The following is a 15,282-nucleotide window of genomic DNA, read 5'->3' on the forward strand; positions in this document are numbered from 1 at the left end:
TGAAGCCACTCATGATTTTAACTAAGGCAATAACTAGAAGCACTAGTAAGGGACCATTTCAAGGTAGCTAGAATGCGTTGGACACTTTTTAAAACTCCCAAGCACCCTTAAAGATTCAAGATCTATTAGAAAAATCCATACCGAATTTTGAGCCTATCTATTTCAAAATAGCCTTCTGCAATATTAAGCTTGTAATAGCTGGTCTTGACATTTATCATTTTGCCACACATCATGAGAATTAGAAAGTGTCAAATTTGATTGTGATTTGAAAAGAATCTTTTTACAAAATTTGATCCTAAATCGCTATACATTTGTGAGCTTAGACAAAGAAATTTCAACTTTTCTTCTTTCCCCCATGAAATGGTAAAAAAAAAAATTTTATTGTAGACCAAGACCTTGTTGTGTTAAATCATCCCATCCATTTGAAAGACCAGATTGTCATTTGACTCATCCAAAATCATTTCAAATAGTAATCATCAATTTTCAAAAGATTCAAGGATCACACATTGGAAAAATGTCAAATTGACTCAGTTTTATTCCAAGCTTTAATTACCTTTAGTAAAAAAAAAATTGGTTTTATGGGGCAATTTTATCAAAATTCATGATGCTTTGAAAGTAATAGAGTGTTATGCATTTTTTTGAAGCAACTTCTGCTATTGTAGTATGAAGATCAAAAGTTTTAAATGATGAAACAAGCATTTTTGTGAATCTTTTCTCAAGGATCAAGAGGTATGGAACCTTTGAAATCAAATTTAAATTGATACATGATCTCATGAGGATATCCATCTTCTGGAAATAACTTCAAGAATTGGGAATGATATGACAAGACTAGCAAGAAAGTTCTTTTGTGATAAAGTGATTGCCAATTGCACAAAAAAAATCATAGAAGAGTGTGCAAAGATAGGAAGAATGGCTTTCAATAGAGGAAGACACTGAAATGAAATGATGAGGTAAAGGTAATTTTTCCTTCTGTCATGCAATCACGCATGCATGCACATAACCATGCAACAATGAGGTTGGAAATTTTCTGTGCAATAGTCAATATTCACACATATTTCTATGCATTGGGAAAGGTAAAAATTCATGCAACACAACAAACAATGCAAAGACATCAAGCTTTGATTAATTTGAGAACCACTTTGAAAAACTTTAGATAATTAATATCAAAATTTTTAAAGTTATGTTTGCTTCAGTTTTGAGGAGCCACATTTTTCTTTCCAAAGCCTCCGGGTCATTAGTTTCAAAATTTTTTAAAAGTTACGTTGCCTTAGTTTTGAGGAGCCAAATTTTTCTTTCAAAACCTCTGGGTAATTAGTTTCAAGCTTTTTAAAGTTACATTGCTTCAGTTTTTAGAAGCCACATTTTTCTCTTAAAACCTCCGGATGTGTTTTCTAAAACCTCCAGGTACATTTTCAAAACTTTCGAGTACATTCTTAAAACCTCCGAGTACATTCTATAAAGCCTCAAAGTACATTTTCTCAAAACCTCCGGGTACATTTCCAAAACCTCCGGGTACATTTCCAAAGCCTCCGAGTAATTAGTTTCAAGAATTTTCAAGTTACGTTGCCTCATTTTTTAGGAGCCACATTTTTTCTCTCAAAACTTCCGGGTACATTAAAAAAAAACCTCTAGATACATCTCCAAAACCACCAGGTAATCATTTATTTTCTTTAAAATTGTGAAGCTTTAATGAGAGGAGTTCTTAATTTTCTTTCAAAAAAAAAAAGAAAAAAAGAAAAAGTTTTGAAAGAAGAATTAATAAATTAGGTCAAGTACAGTGTCTACGTATTTGCACTATTTCGAATTACCCAAATGTGCAAAGAGGGGCAGCTGCAGACACTATACTTTTTTATTATTGGTATTATTTATTTGTTTTGTGTGTTAATTAAACATTATAAAGGACAAAATAATAGTAAAAAAACAAAAACAAAAAAAAAACAACAAAGAAAAAGAGAAAAAAAAAGAAAAAAATTGTACGACTGGGCACAATACGCTGTGCAAAACGCGAAAAATTTGCATCTGGCAAAAAGTGGAAATGGCATCCCCAAGAGTGTAATCGGGTATAAAGGCGCTACAGTAGCAGCTATAAAAAAGAATAGCAAATAGAAAACCCAAAAATCCCTAGTTTTAAGGCAACTAAAAAAAAAAACCAAGAAAAACCCTACAGAGTAAGCAACAAAAAAAATCTCTCTAGCAACCAACCAACCAACCAACCACAACAAAAAATATATATGTAAAAATTTCTGAAAAATAGGAAATCGGGGGAAAGGGGGAAAGGTTTCCTTTTCATCCTATGGCTGTTGGGTTTTAGATCGATATTTTTATGAGGGGTTTGGACTGATTGGGGGGTAGAGAAAGTGAGGTTGTAGGTGCCGTCGGCTGTAGGAGTAGATAAGGCTTTTGAGTTGGTTTGTGATAGAGCAAAAAACAAAGGAAGTTGCTGGGTAGTGAGAGAAGACCAGAGCGACATCGGTGAGGTGAAGAAAAAGGCATTTGAAATGACACCATTTTGGCTCAGGGAAGCTGAATATTTGAGGCCTGCTCATGGGCTTTCCGCCAATCTTATGCATGTTGGGCTAAGTTAGGCTTGAACTTTGGGGTAAGTTTTAAATCTTGGGTTATGTTTGTGGTAGTTATGTTGATTTTCTTAATGTAGCCTTATGTTAGTAAAATAATGGAAATATAGTATATTAATAAGGTAATATAAATTAAAAATATTAGAAAAAAGTCCCTGAAACAGAAAGCCTAAAATAGGTTAATATTGAAAATAAAAATGTAAATATATATATATATGAGTGAAATGAATGGTAGGCTAAAGATTTATATATAGATTAAATTTAAAAAATTGGAAATTATTAGATTATTAGTGGGGTACTCTTAAATAAAAATATAGAAAAGAACATGGGAAATATTCATGTACATTAAAATATATATTTAGTGAATAAAAAATAAAAAAAGAAAAAATAATATTATGTCAAGTATTATAATAATTATAATAAAATATGTAGTAAAACCAACCATAGAAAATTACCCTCAAAATACTATAAAACTAATTATAAGAATAATGTATAAATGGTACCGATGATGGGACAATTGTTCGGGATGTGAGAAATCACAATTTTTGGATTAATTTTCCCTAGGCTCAGAATCCAAATTAGGGCTCCACCAGTATGATGGGAGGGTCTCGATTTTGAGATTCTGAGATTTTAAATTTTGAATAAACAAAAATTATTGTATAATGAATTAGCCCAAATATAAGTACAAATATAATAAATACAAAAGAAAAGATGACCTACGCTCATTTAAGTCTTTAAGAGATGAAGATAAAAGTATAAGAATGATACCCATGATAATAATAAATAGATAAATAAATAAAATGAAATAAATAGAATTCTCATTTATGGATGATAAACTAATTCAAAGAGATAGTTTTATAAAGAAATAGAGAGATGATGAAAATGGGATAAAAATGAATTTATTTAATATAGACAAGATAATCATTAATTTAATACCGATGATGAGATTTTCGTTCGGAACGCGAGGAGTTGAAATTTCGAAAGGAATTCTCGTTAGGTTCGGGAATTAAATTAAGACCCACTAGTACGATGGGAGGGTCCTAATTCTAAAATCCCGATGTTTTTAATTTTAAATAGATAAAAATTATTATACAATAAGTTAGTCAAGATATAGAAGTGAATATAACAAACATAAAAGAATAAATAGCGTATGTTTGTTAAAGTTCTCAAAAGATAACTATAAAAATTATAAGATAATACTAATAATAATAATTAAATATTAAGATATTTAATAATGGAGATTCATAATAATGAGCATGTTTAAAGTATAAAAGTTAAACACTAGGTGAATAAAATATATAATAAAAAGGGGAACATTGAATAAAAAATATATTTATATTTATGAAACAAGATGTTTTATTAGGTACGCACTTAAATAGCATATCAATGTACATATATATATATATAATTCATAATATACATATTTATAAAGAAAAATGACAGAAAAGGGAAGTCTTAAGGAAATAAAAGAGATACATGAGGACTTAAAAATAAAATAATGAATTTCATAAGCATAGCATACATCATTTTTGCATCGTAAATGTCACAGCATATAGATACTATTGTTTACGAGTATAAGTCTTGATGATGAGATTTTTCGAAAATCTTACGAAGGCGAGTTTCTCTCGGAAAGTTTCTTAGGTGAAAGGATGTCCCCGAGTCCCAACATTACGATGGGAGGGCTCGAGAAACATCTTTAATAAAAAAACTTTTGCTCGTAATAGGTTTATATTCATGAAAATATATTTTTTTCTAAAATGCGTACGATAACCCTGATGATGAGATTTATTCCTCAAATTTGCGAAGGTGAATATCTCGTATAATTTTTTAGGTGAGAGAATATCCCCTGATCCCCCCAGTATGATGGGCAGATCCGAGAAATATCCTCAATAAAAAGTTATTTGTCCGACATCATTTAAATTTTATTTCATGCATTACACGAATGCATCATGTGCACCTCATACCCACAAAGTCAAAATAAAATATTTTAATAGAAAGTAAAATAAGTAAATAATAATTAAGAAAACATAATAAATTTAAGAATTAAGGCCATAATAGGATAATCTAAAATCAAATGGTACCATTCATGGAACGGGCGTCAAGAGGGTGCTAATCCTTCCCCGGACGTAACTGCACTCTTGAACCTAGTCCTAAAAAATATAGACTGGGCTTAAAATTAATTTAAGATATCGTCGATTAGAATTGAATCAATAGGTGACCAATCACATCTAAGAAAAAAGATTGGTGGCAACTCTTAGTGTTTTCATCACGTCTAACGATTGAGTTCTTGGGCCCGCATGTTACGACATGTAGCAATTTTTATGGAATACTAGAATCTAGCTTAAAATTGAAATAAAAAAAATAAATATAAACTAATTTGAAAGAGATTAAAGATTTGGATCAAGCTATATGATCATGTCTAACAGTATCAACTTCGTGACAAAAAGGAATGAAAAAAATATATCATCCAGGGTTTGGAAGTCAATTTTCATCTAATTTATTTTAACAACTATTGACCTATTTGACTTATTTCGATCATAATCAATAAATATTATATATATATATATATATAAAAGTTAAGAACAAATAAATATCACATAATTGTCATATCAAATAATAAATTAATAAATATCAAATAATAAAGAGAGTTTTCAAAACAAAAAAAAAGAATGATAAAAAAATAAAAAATAAAATAGAAAAAAATAATGCTTGAATGTAATTCTGATTTTTTTTTATTTTCGTTCATCTTAATTTTTGTAAGAACAAAAAAACCCTGATTTATAAAAAGGGAGAGAGGAGAGGGAGATCAATAGAGAGAAAGAGAGGGAGTATTTTTTAAGAGAGAATTTTATTGAAAAAAAATAACTCTTCTTACGTGTTTTTTTTTTTTAAAAGAGAACTCCTAATTGAAGGTTTTTTTAAACTTTTTTTTTTAATTTTATTTTTAAATCTTTTTTTTTTAAATTTTTTATGAAATCCTAATTGACTCGATTTCTACTTTTAAGTGGTAGATCTCTTTCCTAAGGCCCCCCCCTCCTCCCTCTCCCTTTTCCATCTCCTTTCCAGTTCAAGGTGGTGTTTCTAACTCCAAGCCCTCCCCTTTGGGCCGTCACTTGCGTTCTTATAAATCAAAATACAGGTATCTTTGATTTTCTCAGTTTGCTTTTCCTCCTTTCTTAGGATGGGGCTTCCATGAGTTTCCCTGTTACTTCTGGAATACCTCTGTGTTTCTCTTGGAGTATTTCGTTGTTCAATTTCTGTTCCTTTTATTTATTTATTTACTTTTTTGTCCTGTTTTTGTTCATATGTATCCCAGCTTCCAGACAACAAACTTTTAACAACCATTTGCCATTTCCAAAATCTTCATCTTTTAACCTTATGTCAAATCAGTTTGAATATATATCACTTTCTAATATTTGGTTCTTGGTTGCAGCATTTATTAGGTAAAGGTAAAAATGGATGCGAATAAAAAACTGCAGAAAAGCTACTTCGATGTGCTGGGTATCTGCTGCTCCTCGGAGGTTGCTCAGATAGAAAACATCTTAAAATCCCTTGAAGGCGTCAAAGAAGTATCTGTGATTGTTCCTACCAGAACAGTTATTGTTCTCCATGACAATCTCCTCGTTTCTCAGCTTCAAATAGGTAACCCAAACAACCACGCCTCCTTCTTTCTTCCTTTCTTTCTTTGGGTATGTTGGTGAGAAAAACATGTTTAGACTTCAAAATATGAGCCTGAAAATAAAGACTTTTATTTAACAATTTCACTGCCAAATTGATTGGATTCTTACCTCATTGATGTTGTAAGCACTAAGCAGCCGTTTCATGGTTATTTTTTAATTATTTTTTCTTTCAGTTTCAATTTTATTAAGATAATTATATCCTATAATTTGAATTAGAATATGAATAGGATTAAAATCTATTCTTAAAGAGGAGAAGCGATGGCCGATGTGAACCACATGACCTGCCATTGATATCTTTACTTATTTTATACGCCTCTTTCGTAATCTTTGTTTATCTTTTTTCATGTTTTATGGTTAAAATAAAATGTAAAAAATAAAATATATTATTTTCAAAATATATAAAATATAAAATATAGAAAATGAGAGAGAATAAATAAAATATATAATTTTCAAAGATTTTGAGGATCAGAGAATTGGAAGTAACCCAACCTAAAAAGAAAAGGGCAAAAAAGGGTGATGGGAATTGTTTGTTATTGGCGTGCCCTGGTAATATTTCCTCAACGGGAGGAAGAATTGTATTGTGTTGTTTTACTAATAAAATGAAATAATGGTTGGACCAGAGTAAATTACTTAGTTAAATTGCCACTTTGCCAGAAGGGATGTAAAATGCAACAAGCTAGGGTGATTTGCCTTAGTCACTCATGCCTACCTGCAAATGTTGTTACTGTTTGAAAAGTTGTGAACAGTGACCCATTATACATGCCAAGGATGATTGACAGACGACCACCGACTGCTTCTTCTTTTGGGAATTGGTTCCCTAAATTATATTGTTTTTTTCTTTCCTTATACAGTTAAGGCTCTAAATCAAGCAAGACTGGAAGCAAACGTTCGAGCGCGTGGGGAGATCAAGTACCAGAAAAAATGGCCCAGCCCTTTTGCAATAGCTTGTGGCTTGCTGCTTTTGTTTTCACTGTTGAAGTATGCATACCATCCATTGCAATGGCTAGCCGTAGGAGCTGTGGCCGTTGGCATCTACCCCATGCTGTTGAAGGGCTATGCAGCCGTTAGGAATTTCAGGCTCGATATCAACATTCTTATGCTCAGTGCAGGTAATATGCTTTTATAATTGTATCAAATGTTTAACATCTAATTAATTTTTATGCTTATCAATAATTATAGTTTTATACATCTTTGGATGGCAAGTGGAGATAGAGTGAGGGTAGTATCATGTAATATTATCTCTTTAGTCTTAAATATATATATATATATATATAAAGTAAAAGAATCATTTGGAAAATTAGGGGCTTTTTGAAAAGTGAAAGGTTAGATTTTAAAATAAATAGATGTGGGACAATGCTTTTCCAAAGCTTATTGTATTCTTCTCAGAACCAGGCTTGCTTGGTCTGATGGGAATTTAGTGAAATCTAAACCATATGAATGCATGGCAAAAATCATAAAACTTTGCTTTTGTCCCTGCCTTGGTTTCTTTCTTGTTGTCTTTTCCTATTTTTGCTTTTTTTTTTTTGGGTGGATTATCTTTTTTTTTTCCTTTAAGTGGCTTCACACTCACGTTTTTAAGGTGGACTCCAACCCTTCCTTTTAAGTAAAGGTTATCTCTTGTGATAAAAAAGGTTTAGTGGGAGGGAAAAGCCAAATGTTGCCTTGTTTTTCTTTCTTTCTTTCTTTTTTTGCCTTTAGACTGACCTGGCATATTGTCACCAAAAGAAAACATCTTAGAATAATGAATTTTACCAAACGTTATAGCAATTGTCAGTGTGCAAAAGATTCTTTTTTATTTATTATTATTTTTTTGAAGATTGTAAAGGATTCTTTAATTTGTCTTCAATGAAATTTTGTATTATGTGTTGATGGCTTTGTGAAGCTAGTAAAAAATTTCCTGCTAAGAACTTTCCCAGATATGATCATGTCGGATATCCATACTTGCTATCTCGTTCAGGTCTTTAATTTGACAATGAAATTATCAAGAAGAAATAAAAAAAAATTCAAGATATGCATAAAAAGATGTTGCATCCACTGACATGTTCAAACGAAGAAAGATGATAGATATGTACAGCTACTCCATTTTTAACAAAAATAAAAAAAATTAAAATATTTCTCAGAAGAATTGCCTAAACTTGTACCTATATATAGATCAAAATTGAAACTTTTTTTGGGTGTTTTTTAAATTTGCTTGACAGTTGGTATGGCTTGGGTTTCAATTGTTTTTCATACAATAAGAAACAAGGGTTTTTAATATACTTTTGCGATTGTAATTGTTTTCTATCGTAATTTAATATCAAACTAGACCAAAATACTGGTAGAATAAAGTATGTATAGGCATTTACTTAATTCTTACTCTCTGGGAACTTTCCTTTCTGGGTTCTAAAGTTAGGTCTTCCCTTGTATGCAGCAAATAAAAAACAAAAGACTTTTGCAGCTAAGTTATTGGTCATGGATTAAAAAAATATGGTGATAAGGTTTACAAGCTATAGTCGGCTTTGGTGGCGTCCATCCGTTGCTGTCTACCAAGAAAAATACAGGCTTAGTGTGTTAAAATTTCCCATTAGCAGTTGATTTTTCGCCCACCAACTCTCTTTTGTCCTCCTTTGCCGTCCTATAAAATGCTATCTTGCTTTGACAATCACAAATGCAAGAAAATGAGACCTAAATTTGCTTGGAAGCCATTGGCTAGGTGTGGTTAAGCTGTTCAACTTTACACCTCATAACGTTCCTATATGTTTCCGTCCTGTCTATTTTCTCCCCATTCCTAAGCTGTCTGATCTGTCAATCTGACAACAACTCAAAAGCTTAATCCAATCAAAAAAGAAAATACTGCAATTCGGGGATTTACATAAATCTTAACTGAGTCTAATGATATTCTATACACTTTGTTCAAAATTTTCTTAATACCTTGTATTAGTTGTACAAAACATTACACCCTTTATATTTGTCCCAAATATCTTTTCTCTGACGTGCTTGTTAATTCATAATTATATAATAAGCCATTTTATTATTTCCTTTCCACCTTTTTGATATCTAAATAAAAAAGGCACTTAAAGAATTTGAACCTAGCATATTTGATGCATAGGACATGCTTTTGAATTAGATTCTAGTTTGTGTTTCTAGGTGTTCCAATGAATGTTCATTGTTTACGGACTTACTTATTTGTTGGGTAAAAATGAATTAATGTTAAAGTAACATACAATCCAAATTTGGAAATTGGCATTTCCAATTATTTGATTCTTTGTGCAATTAGGATATGAACACTCAACGATACTGCCGACAATCATCTCAATATATAAGAAAGTTTTTATATTAAAACCTGTGTATGGGTGAACCTCGAAGCCAGACTCAACAATCAGCTTTTGTTTGTTTCTTGTTTTAGGATCATTTTTTTCTTTCCAAAGCAAAATGAAAAAATTGTGTTATAGTATCACGGATCTTACTTTAATAAGAGATAAAAACATTCCTCCATTTAATAAATATGCTATTTGATTGAAAATATAAATTCATGACAAGCGGTATGAGCACTTATCTAACTTTTCACTGATGTGAGATTTTTATAAAAGATACTAGAATTGAGTAAGTCTAGAGTAAAATGAGTTCTTTTCTATAGATGAAAAAATCAGTGCAAGGCTATGAAGGAGAATGTCATGGATCTAACATGGCCCGTGACGTTGGGATGTATATAAACATAGAATGATAGCAATCTTTTTGAATAATAAAAAATTAGAAACCGAATTTTTATAAATATCAAAATACATGGTTTTTAATTTTATAGCAAAGAATTATGTTTGATGTGATAGATTTTACTTGCTTATTTTTATTTGCATGATTTTTTTTTTGCATCTTAACAACTTTTGGGGAAACAGAAGACTCCAAGAGAAAAAGAAATAGCAAAATAACAGTAAAAGGGAGCTCGATTTCTCTAGATGCTGCAGTTGCTTGTTTAGAGTACTGCTGTTAAGCGCATGTCTTAAATGAAACCCTGTATTTATTCCACAGCGATAGGGAGCGTTGCAATGAAGGACTACACTGAAGCTGGCACTATCGTCTTCCTCTTCACCACTGCTGAATGGCTTGAGTCAAGAGCAAGCCATAAGGTTTGCTACAAACTGCCCTCTCTGTCAGCACTGGAAGACGCTTTTTTAATTCATCGAAAGCATGTATTTTCTCACTACTTAGTGTCAGTAATTGCTTTAATTGTCCTAGTATAATTCTAACTTCATAATTAATGTTCTTACTAAGAACGCTTATGAAATGGCTAGCATATGTGAACACCTCTCATCAATCATAAGACTTTTACATATTTGTCTTGTTAATAGCTTGCTTCTTCCTCAATTTTTTGAACTGGTTTGCTCATCGTTGCTACGACTGTAAGCTTGAATAAATTAATAGGGTGAGGGCATTTAATGAGTACATTATATATAATATGATTATGTTCAAACTTTTAAGCATATAATGTCTCAGGCTACTGCTGTCATGTCCTCGTTGATGAGTATAGCTCCTCAGAAAGCAGTCATAGCTGAGACAGGAGAAGAAGTGGATGCCGATGAAGTCAAATTGAGCACTGTTCTCGCCGTTAAGGCTGGTGAAGTTATACCCATTGATGGAATTGTTGTAGATGGGAAATGTGAAGTGGATGAGAAAACCCTTACTGGTGAATCACTTCCAGTTACCAAAGAAAAGGATTCAACTGTCTGGGCTGGCACCATCAATCTAAACGGTAGCAACTCTGTTTCTTATTCTTTTTTATTTCATACAATTCCGGGTGCTCACAGGCATTGTTCTGCTTCTAGGTTACATTAGTGTAAAAACTACTGCTGTAGCTGAAGACTGTGTAGTGGCTAAAATGGCGAAGCTAGTGGAGGAAGCTCAAAACAACAAATCTAGAACCCAAAGATTCATAGACAAATGTGCCCAGTTCTACACCCCAGGTTAGTTAAATTTTATACAGATTTACAAGGTTTTGTTTGCCACTTCTTACCAGAGAGATTAAATTTCATACAGATGTTTGTTTTCCAAAGATTCATAGACAAATGCATTCAAGTTGCCAGTTTTGGATTTTCTTAAGAATTTGTCGCTCCTTTAGCCATTCCCTCATGAAACAATAGTAATACGACTACCTTTTTAGTTTAGATCATTAAGGCTTATTGGCTTACGGTTTACCCAACCTCTAAATTTGTTAGAAGTAATTTTTCTAAACATCTTTAGTCATTATACATTAGTACTCTCCTTGATCGCAACGCAGGTTTCTTTTCTTGGATACATAAGTCCAAACAGAATAGTACTCATTTCTTGTTATTGGTTATTATTTGCAGCAATTGTAATTGTATCAGCCGCCATTGCTGTGATTCCAGCTGCACTGAGAGTGCATAACCTTCACAACTGGTTTCACTTAGCATTGGTTGTCTTGGTGAGTGCATGTCCATGTGCTCTTATCCTTTCTACACCTGTTGCAAGTTTTTGTGCACTTACAAAAGCTGCAACATCAGGACTTCTAGTTAAGGGTGGCGACTATCTTGAAATTCTTTCCAAAATTAAGATCACAGCTTTTGACAAAACTGGTACACTTACGAGGGGTGAATTTGTTGTGACCGATTTTCGATCTCTTTGTGAAGATATAAGCTTGAACACATTGCTTTACTGGTATGGGCTTGATACTTTCCACTTCACTTTTCTATGAATAATGTTTTACTTCGATAGAAGTAGTGGACATAAGACAGAAAAATCAAACAAAATTGTAGTACTTTGAATGTAATTATATATTCCGCCATTTTGAAAATAATTCAAATTACTTTGAATATGCATTAACAGGTTCATTTATGCAGTGTTGTGAGACATCTTTTGGTTCAATTAAGTTTTTGATCTCACCCAAATTATCCACTATAAAATTATTGGTGAATTTCCTAAATAATTGCCTTTCAGTAAATGTTAATGTTAGTTGCATTATTCTTTAAGGGTTTCAAGCGTTGAGAGTAAGTCCAGTCATCCAATGGCAGCTGCACTTGTAGAATATGGAAGGTCACATTCCATCGAACCAAACCCTGAAACTGTTGAGGATTATCACAATTTCCCTGGGGAAGGTATTTATGGGAGGATTGATGGCAGAGATATTTACATTGGAAGCAGAAAAATTTCACTGAGAGCTCATGGAACAGGTAAAAACTTCTGACTCCTATAGCTTCAAATTGTTTAATAGGCACATTGATGCAGGGTAATTTTAGTAATGTCGATAATGATTTATTTAATTGTTTCTGCATTTTCATTTCAGTTGCTTTTCCTTAAACCGAGACCGTAATCTGCTTTCATACTTTAATACTTGTATTTTGGGATATATAGTTCCAAGTCTAGAAGGCAATATGATTGAAGGAAAGACCATTGGATATGTGTTTTCTGGAGCAACCCCTGCTGGAATTTTCCGTCTTTCAGATGCTTGTCGAACTGGGGCTGCAGAGGCAGTCAATGAGCTAAAGTCAATGGGGATAAAAGCTGCTATGCTTACAGGAGATAATCAAGCAGCAGCCATACATGTACAAGAACAGGTGCACTTCCAATCTAGAAATCATGATCTACCAAGTCCTGAACTTTTTGCTTTTGTATATTAGGACAAATTAGCATGGCATTAACTACCATGCTGAATATAGTTGGCTCAATCCAATTAGTAACGATGACATGAGGAACTAGTTTTAAATCCTGCATAGAAATTGGGTAGTCTGTTTTTTTTTTTTTTTTTTGTATTGATAACCCTTTTAGCTTAAGCTGGAAAACTTGAATCTCTGAGTTATTACTTGCAGCTAGGGAATCGTCTAGATGAAGTCCATGCAGAACTTCTTCCTGAAGACAAGGCAAGAATAATCGAAGAGCTTAGGAAAGAGGGGCCAACAGCAATGATTGGAGATGGCATCAATGATGCACCTGCACTTGCTACAGCTGATATTGGTATTTCAATGGGCATTTCGGGTTCAGCACTTGCGACAGAGACAGGGCATGTGATTCTCATGTCAAATGACATTAGAAAGATACCAAAAGCTATCCAACTGGCAAGAAAGGCACATAGGAAAGTCATTGAGAATGTCATTTTGTCAGTCAGTACTAAGGCTGCTATTCTTGCTTTGGCCTTTGCTGGTCATCCACTTGTGTGGGCTGCGGTTCTTGCTGATGTTGGCACATGCTTGTTGGTGATCTGTAATAGCATGCTACTTTTGCGAGGAACACACAAACATGCAGGAAAATGTAGCAAATCTTCGGCTGCATCACATACAGACAAAAAAGGATGCAAAACCAGTCATTGCCGCTTATCTGATAACCATGAACATGCTAGCACAGACAAAAAAGTTCAAAAGCTGTGTGAGCCTAAAAGATGTTTGTCGCAGAGGTGTGCCTCAAAATGTCAATCTAGCCCTTTCAATTCAGATTCATGTTCAAATTCATGTGGGAGCAATAAATGTGCGGACTCAGCAAGGACACACGATGGTTCTGTTAGTGATGGATCCCTTGAAGCAAAGCACTGTGACCAGGGTAGCTGTTGCATGGTCAATGACAAACGTGCAGGAAAATGTTGCAGATCTTCAACTGCATCACATACAGACAAACATGGATGCAAAACCTTTCATGGCCACTCATCTCATAACCATCAACATGCTATCATAGACCAAAAAGTCCAAAAGCCGTGTGCGCCTAAAAAATGTTCCTCGCAGAAGTGTGCCGCAAAATGTCAATCTAGCCCTTTCGGTACAGATTCATGTTCTGTGGACTCAGCAAGGGCACACGATGGTTCTGTTAATGATAGATCCCATGAAGAAAAGCACTGTGACCAGGGAAGCTGTTGCATGGTCAATGACAAGACTGAGGCACACAATTTGTCCAGCAACTGTTGTTCAGGCAATCGGAGTTTGGGCTTGAACACTGAAGATAAATGCAGAAAAGCTAGTTACTGCGTAGAAGACCAGCGAGAGACAAAAATTGGTCATTGTCATTCTGTTCATTGCGGTGAAAACCATGTTAAGAACCACACTAACGATAAAGCTTTAGGAAACTTGGTAGAACATAGTTCTTCGGAGAGCCTAAATCCAAAGGCTTATTCTCATCCACACAAGTGTTGTATAGACTACAGTGATCAGCCACCTCACACTGCAATAGACATTCCGATGAGTCCAGACTTTGAGGCTGCTAAAGCTCGTACGACTCTGGAGAAGAGAGAATTTGGTGGTTGTTGCAAGAGCTATATGAGAGAATGCTGTGGTAAGCATGGACATTTTGGACCTGGCCTTGGAGGAGGCTTAGCAGAAATAACCACTGAATAGAAATGTTTAAATTCCAGAGAAGCTATGATCATCACATGCTCGGGTTCTAGAATTAAGGAAAATTTTGTCTCAGTGGCATGAATCAAAATTAAGCATTGTTGTATCAAACGTAAATTAGAAAAGGTACTGTATGGAAAAAGGGCTTAGCACTTTCAGTGGAAAATGACAAAGATTGAAGGACCTGCTTGTGATGCAGCAGAGAGTGGAATTCTCATATAATTCATTAAGCTTCATAGCTGTTTCTTTGGATTTTTGCTTCTTAAGATTTTTCTTTCTTTTTTATAATACTTATCTTTGTGTTATACAAGAGAATAATCTTTACCTATTCAATAGATTTGACCTAGGTCCCAGGGTTAACCATGGAGGAAAGCAAGCCATGTCAGGAAGCAGCTCTTAATGGTGTCTAACTTGCTCAATGTATACTTGGCAATAATTGATGGAAGGCAGTGGCGGAGGGGAGCGGGGGGCTAGTGCCCCCAACAATTTCAAAACTTTTCTAATTTACTTTTTTTTTTAAATTTAATAATTTCCTCAGAATAATTTTAAAATTGTTTTAACATATTTTGATTGTTTTAAAATTTTATAATTTTGTCCTTATAATAATTTTTTATTTGGTGAGATGTCCCACGACAATTAGTTATAAACAAATTTTAATAGGATTAGAATAAAATCTATTGCAATAAAATTATTTTTAAATTTTACTTTTTTAAAATCTCACAA

The 15,282-nt window shown here is 33.3% G+C and overlaps 1 protein-coding gene across 3 annotated transcripts; it reads left to right on the plus strand.

The window, feature by feature from the left end:
- Positions 1-5,555: 5,555 nt before the first annotated feature.
- Positions 5,556-14,811, plus strand: LOC108663439 (cadmium/zinc-transporting ATPase HMA3-like). 3 transcript variants are annotated; one of them, XM_088809662.1, is made up of 10 exons: positions 5,556-5,715; positions 6,010-6,218; positions 7,108-7,365; positions 10,262-10,359; positions 10,727-10,982; positions 11,056-11,193; positions 11,578-11,905; positions 12,218-12,417; positions 12,599-12,801; positions 13,054-14,811. In XM_088809662.1, the coding sequence occupies exons 2-10, from the start codon at positions 6,032-6,034 to the stop codon at positions 14,560-14,562; spliced, it is 3,177 nt and encodes a 1,058-aa protein (XP_088665788.1). In that variant the 5' UTR covers positions 5,556-5,715; positions 6,010-6,031; the 3' UTR covers positions 14,563-14,811. The 3 variants fall into 3 exon arrangements, with proteins under 3 accessions (XP_088665788.1, XP_088665790.1, XP_088665789.1); XM_088809664.1 differs by having other exon boundaries at positions 5,557-5,648; XM_088809663.1 differs by having other exon boundaries at positions 5,566-5,814.
- Positions 14,812-15,282: the final 471 nt, after the last annotated feature.

This window comes from Theobroma cacao, chromosome 9 (assembly GCF_053813885.1).
Source record: "Theobroma cacao isolate CCN51 chromosome 9, ASM5381388v1, whole genome shotgun sequence".
Classification (NCBI taxonomy): Eukaryota; Viridiplantae; Streptophyta; class Magnoliopsida; order Malvales; family Malvaceae; genus Theobroma; species Theobroma cacao.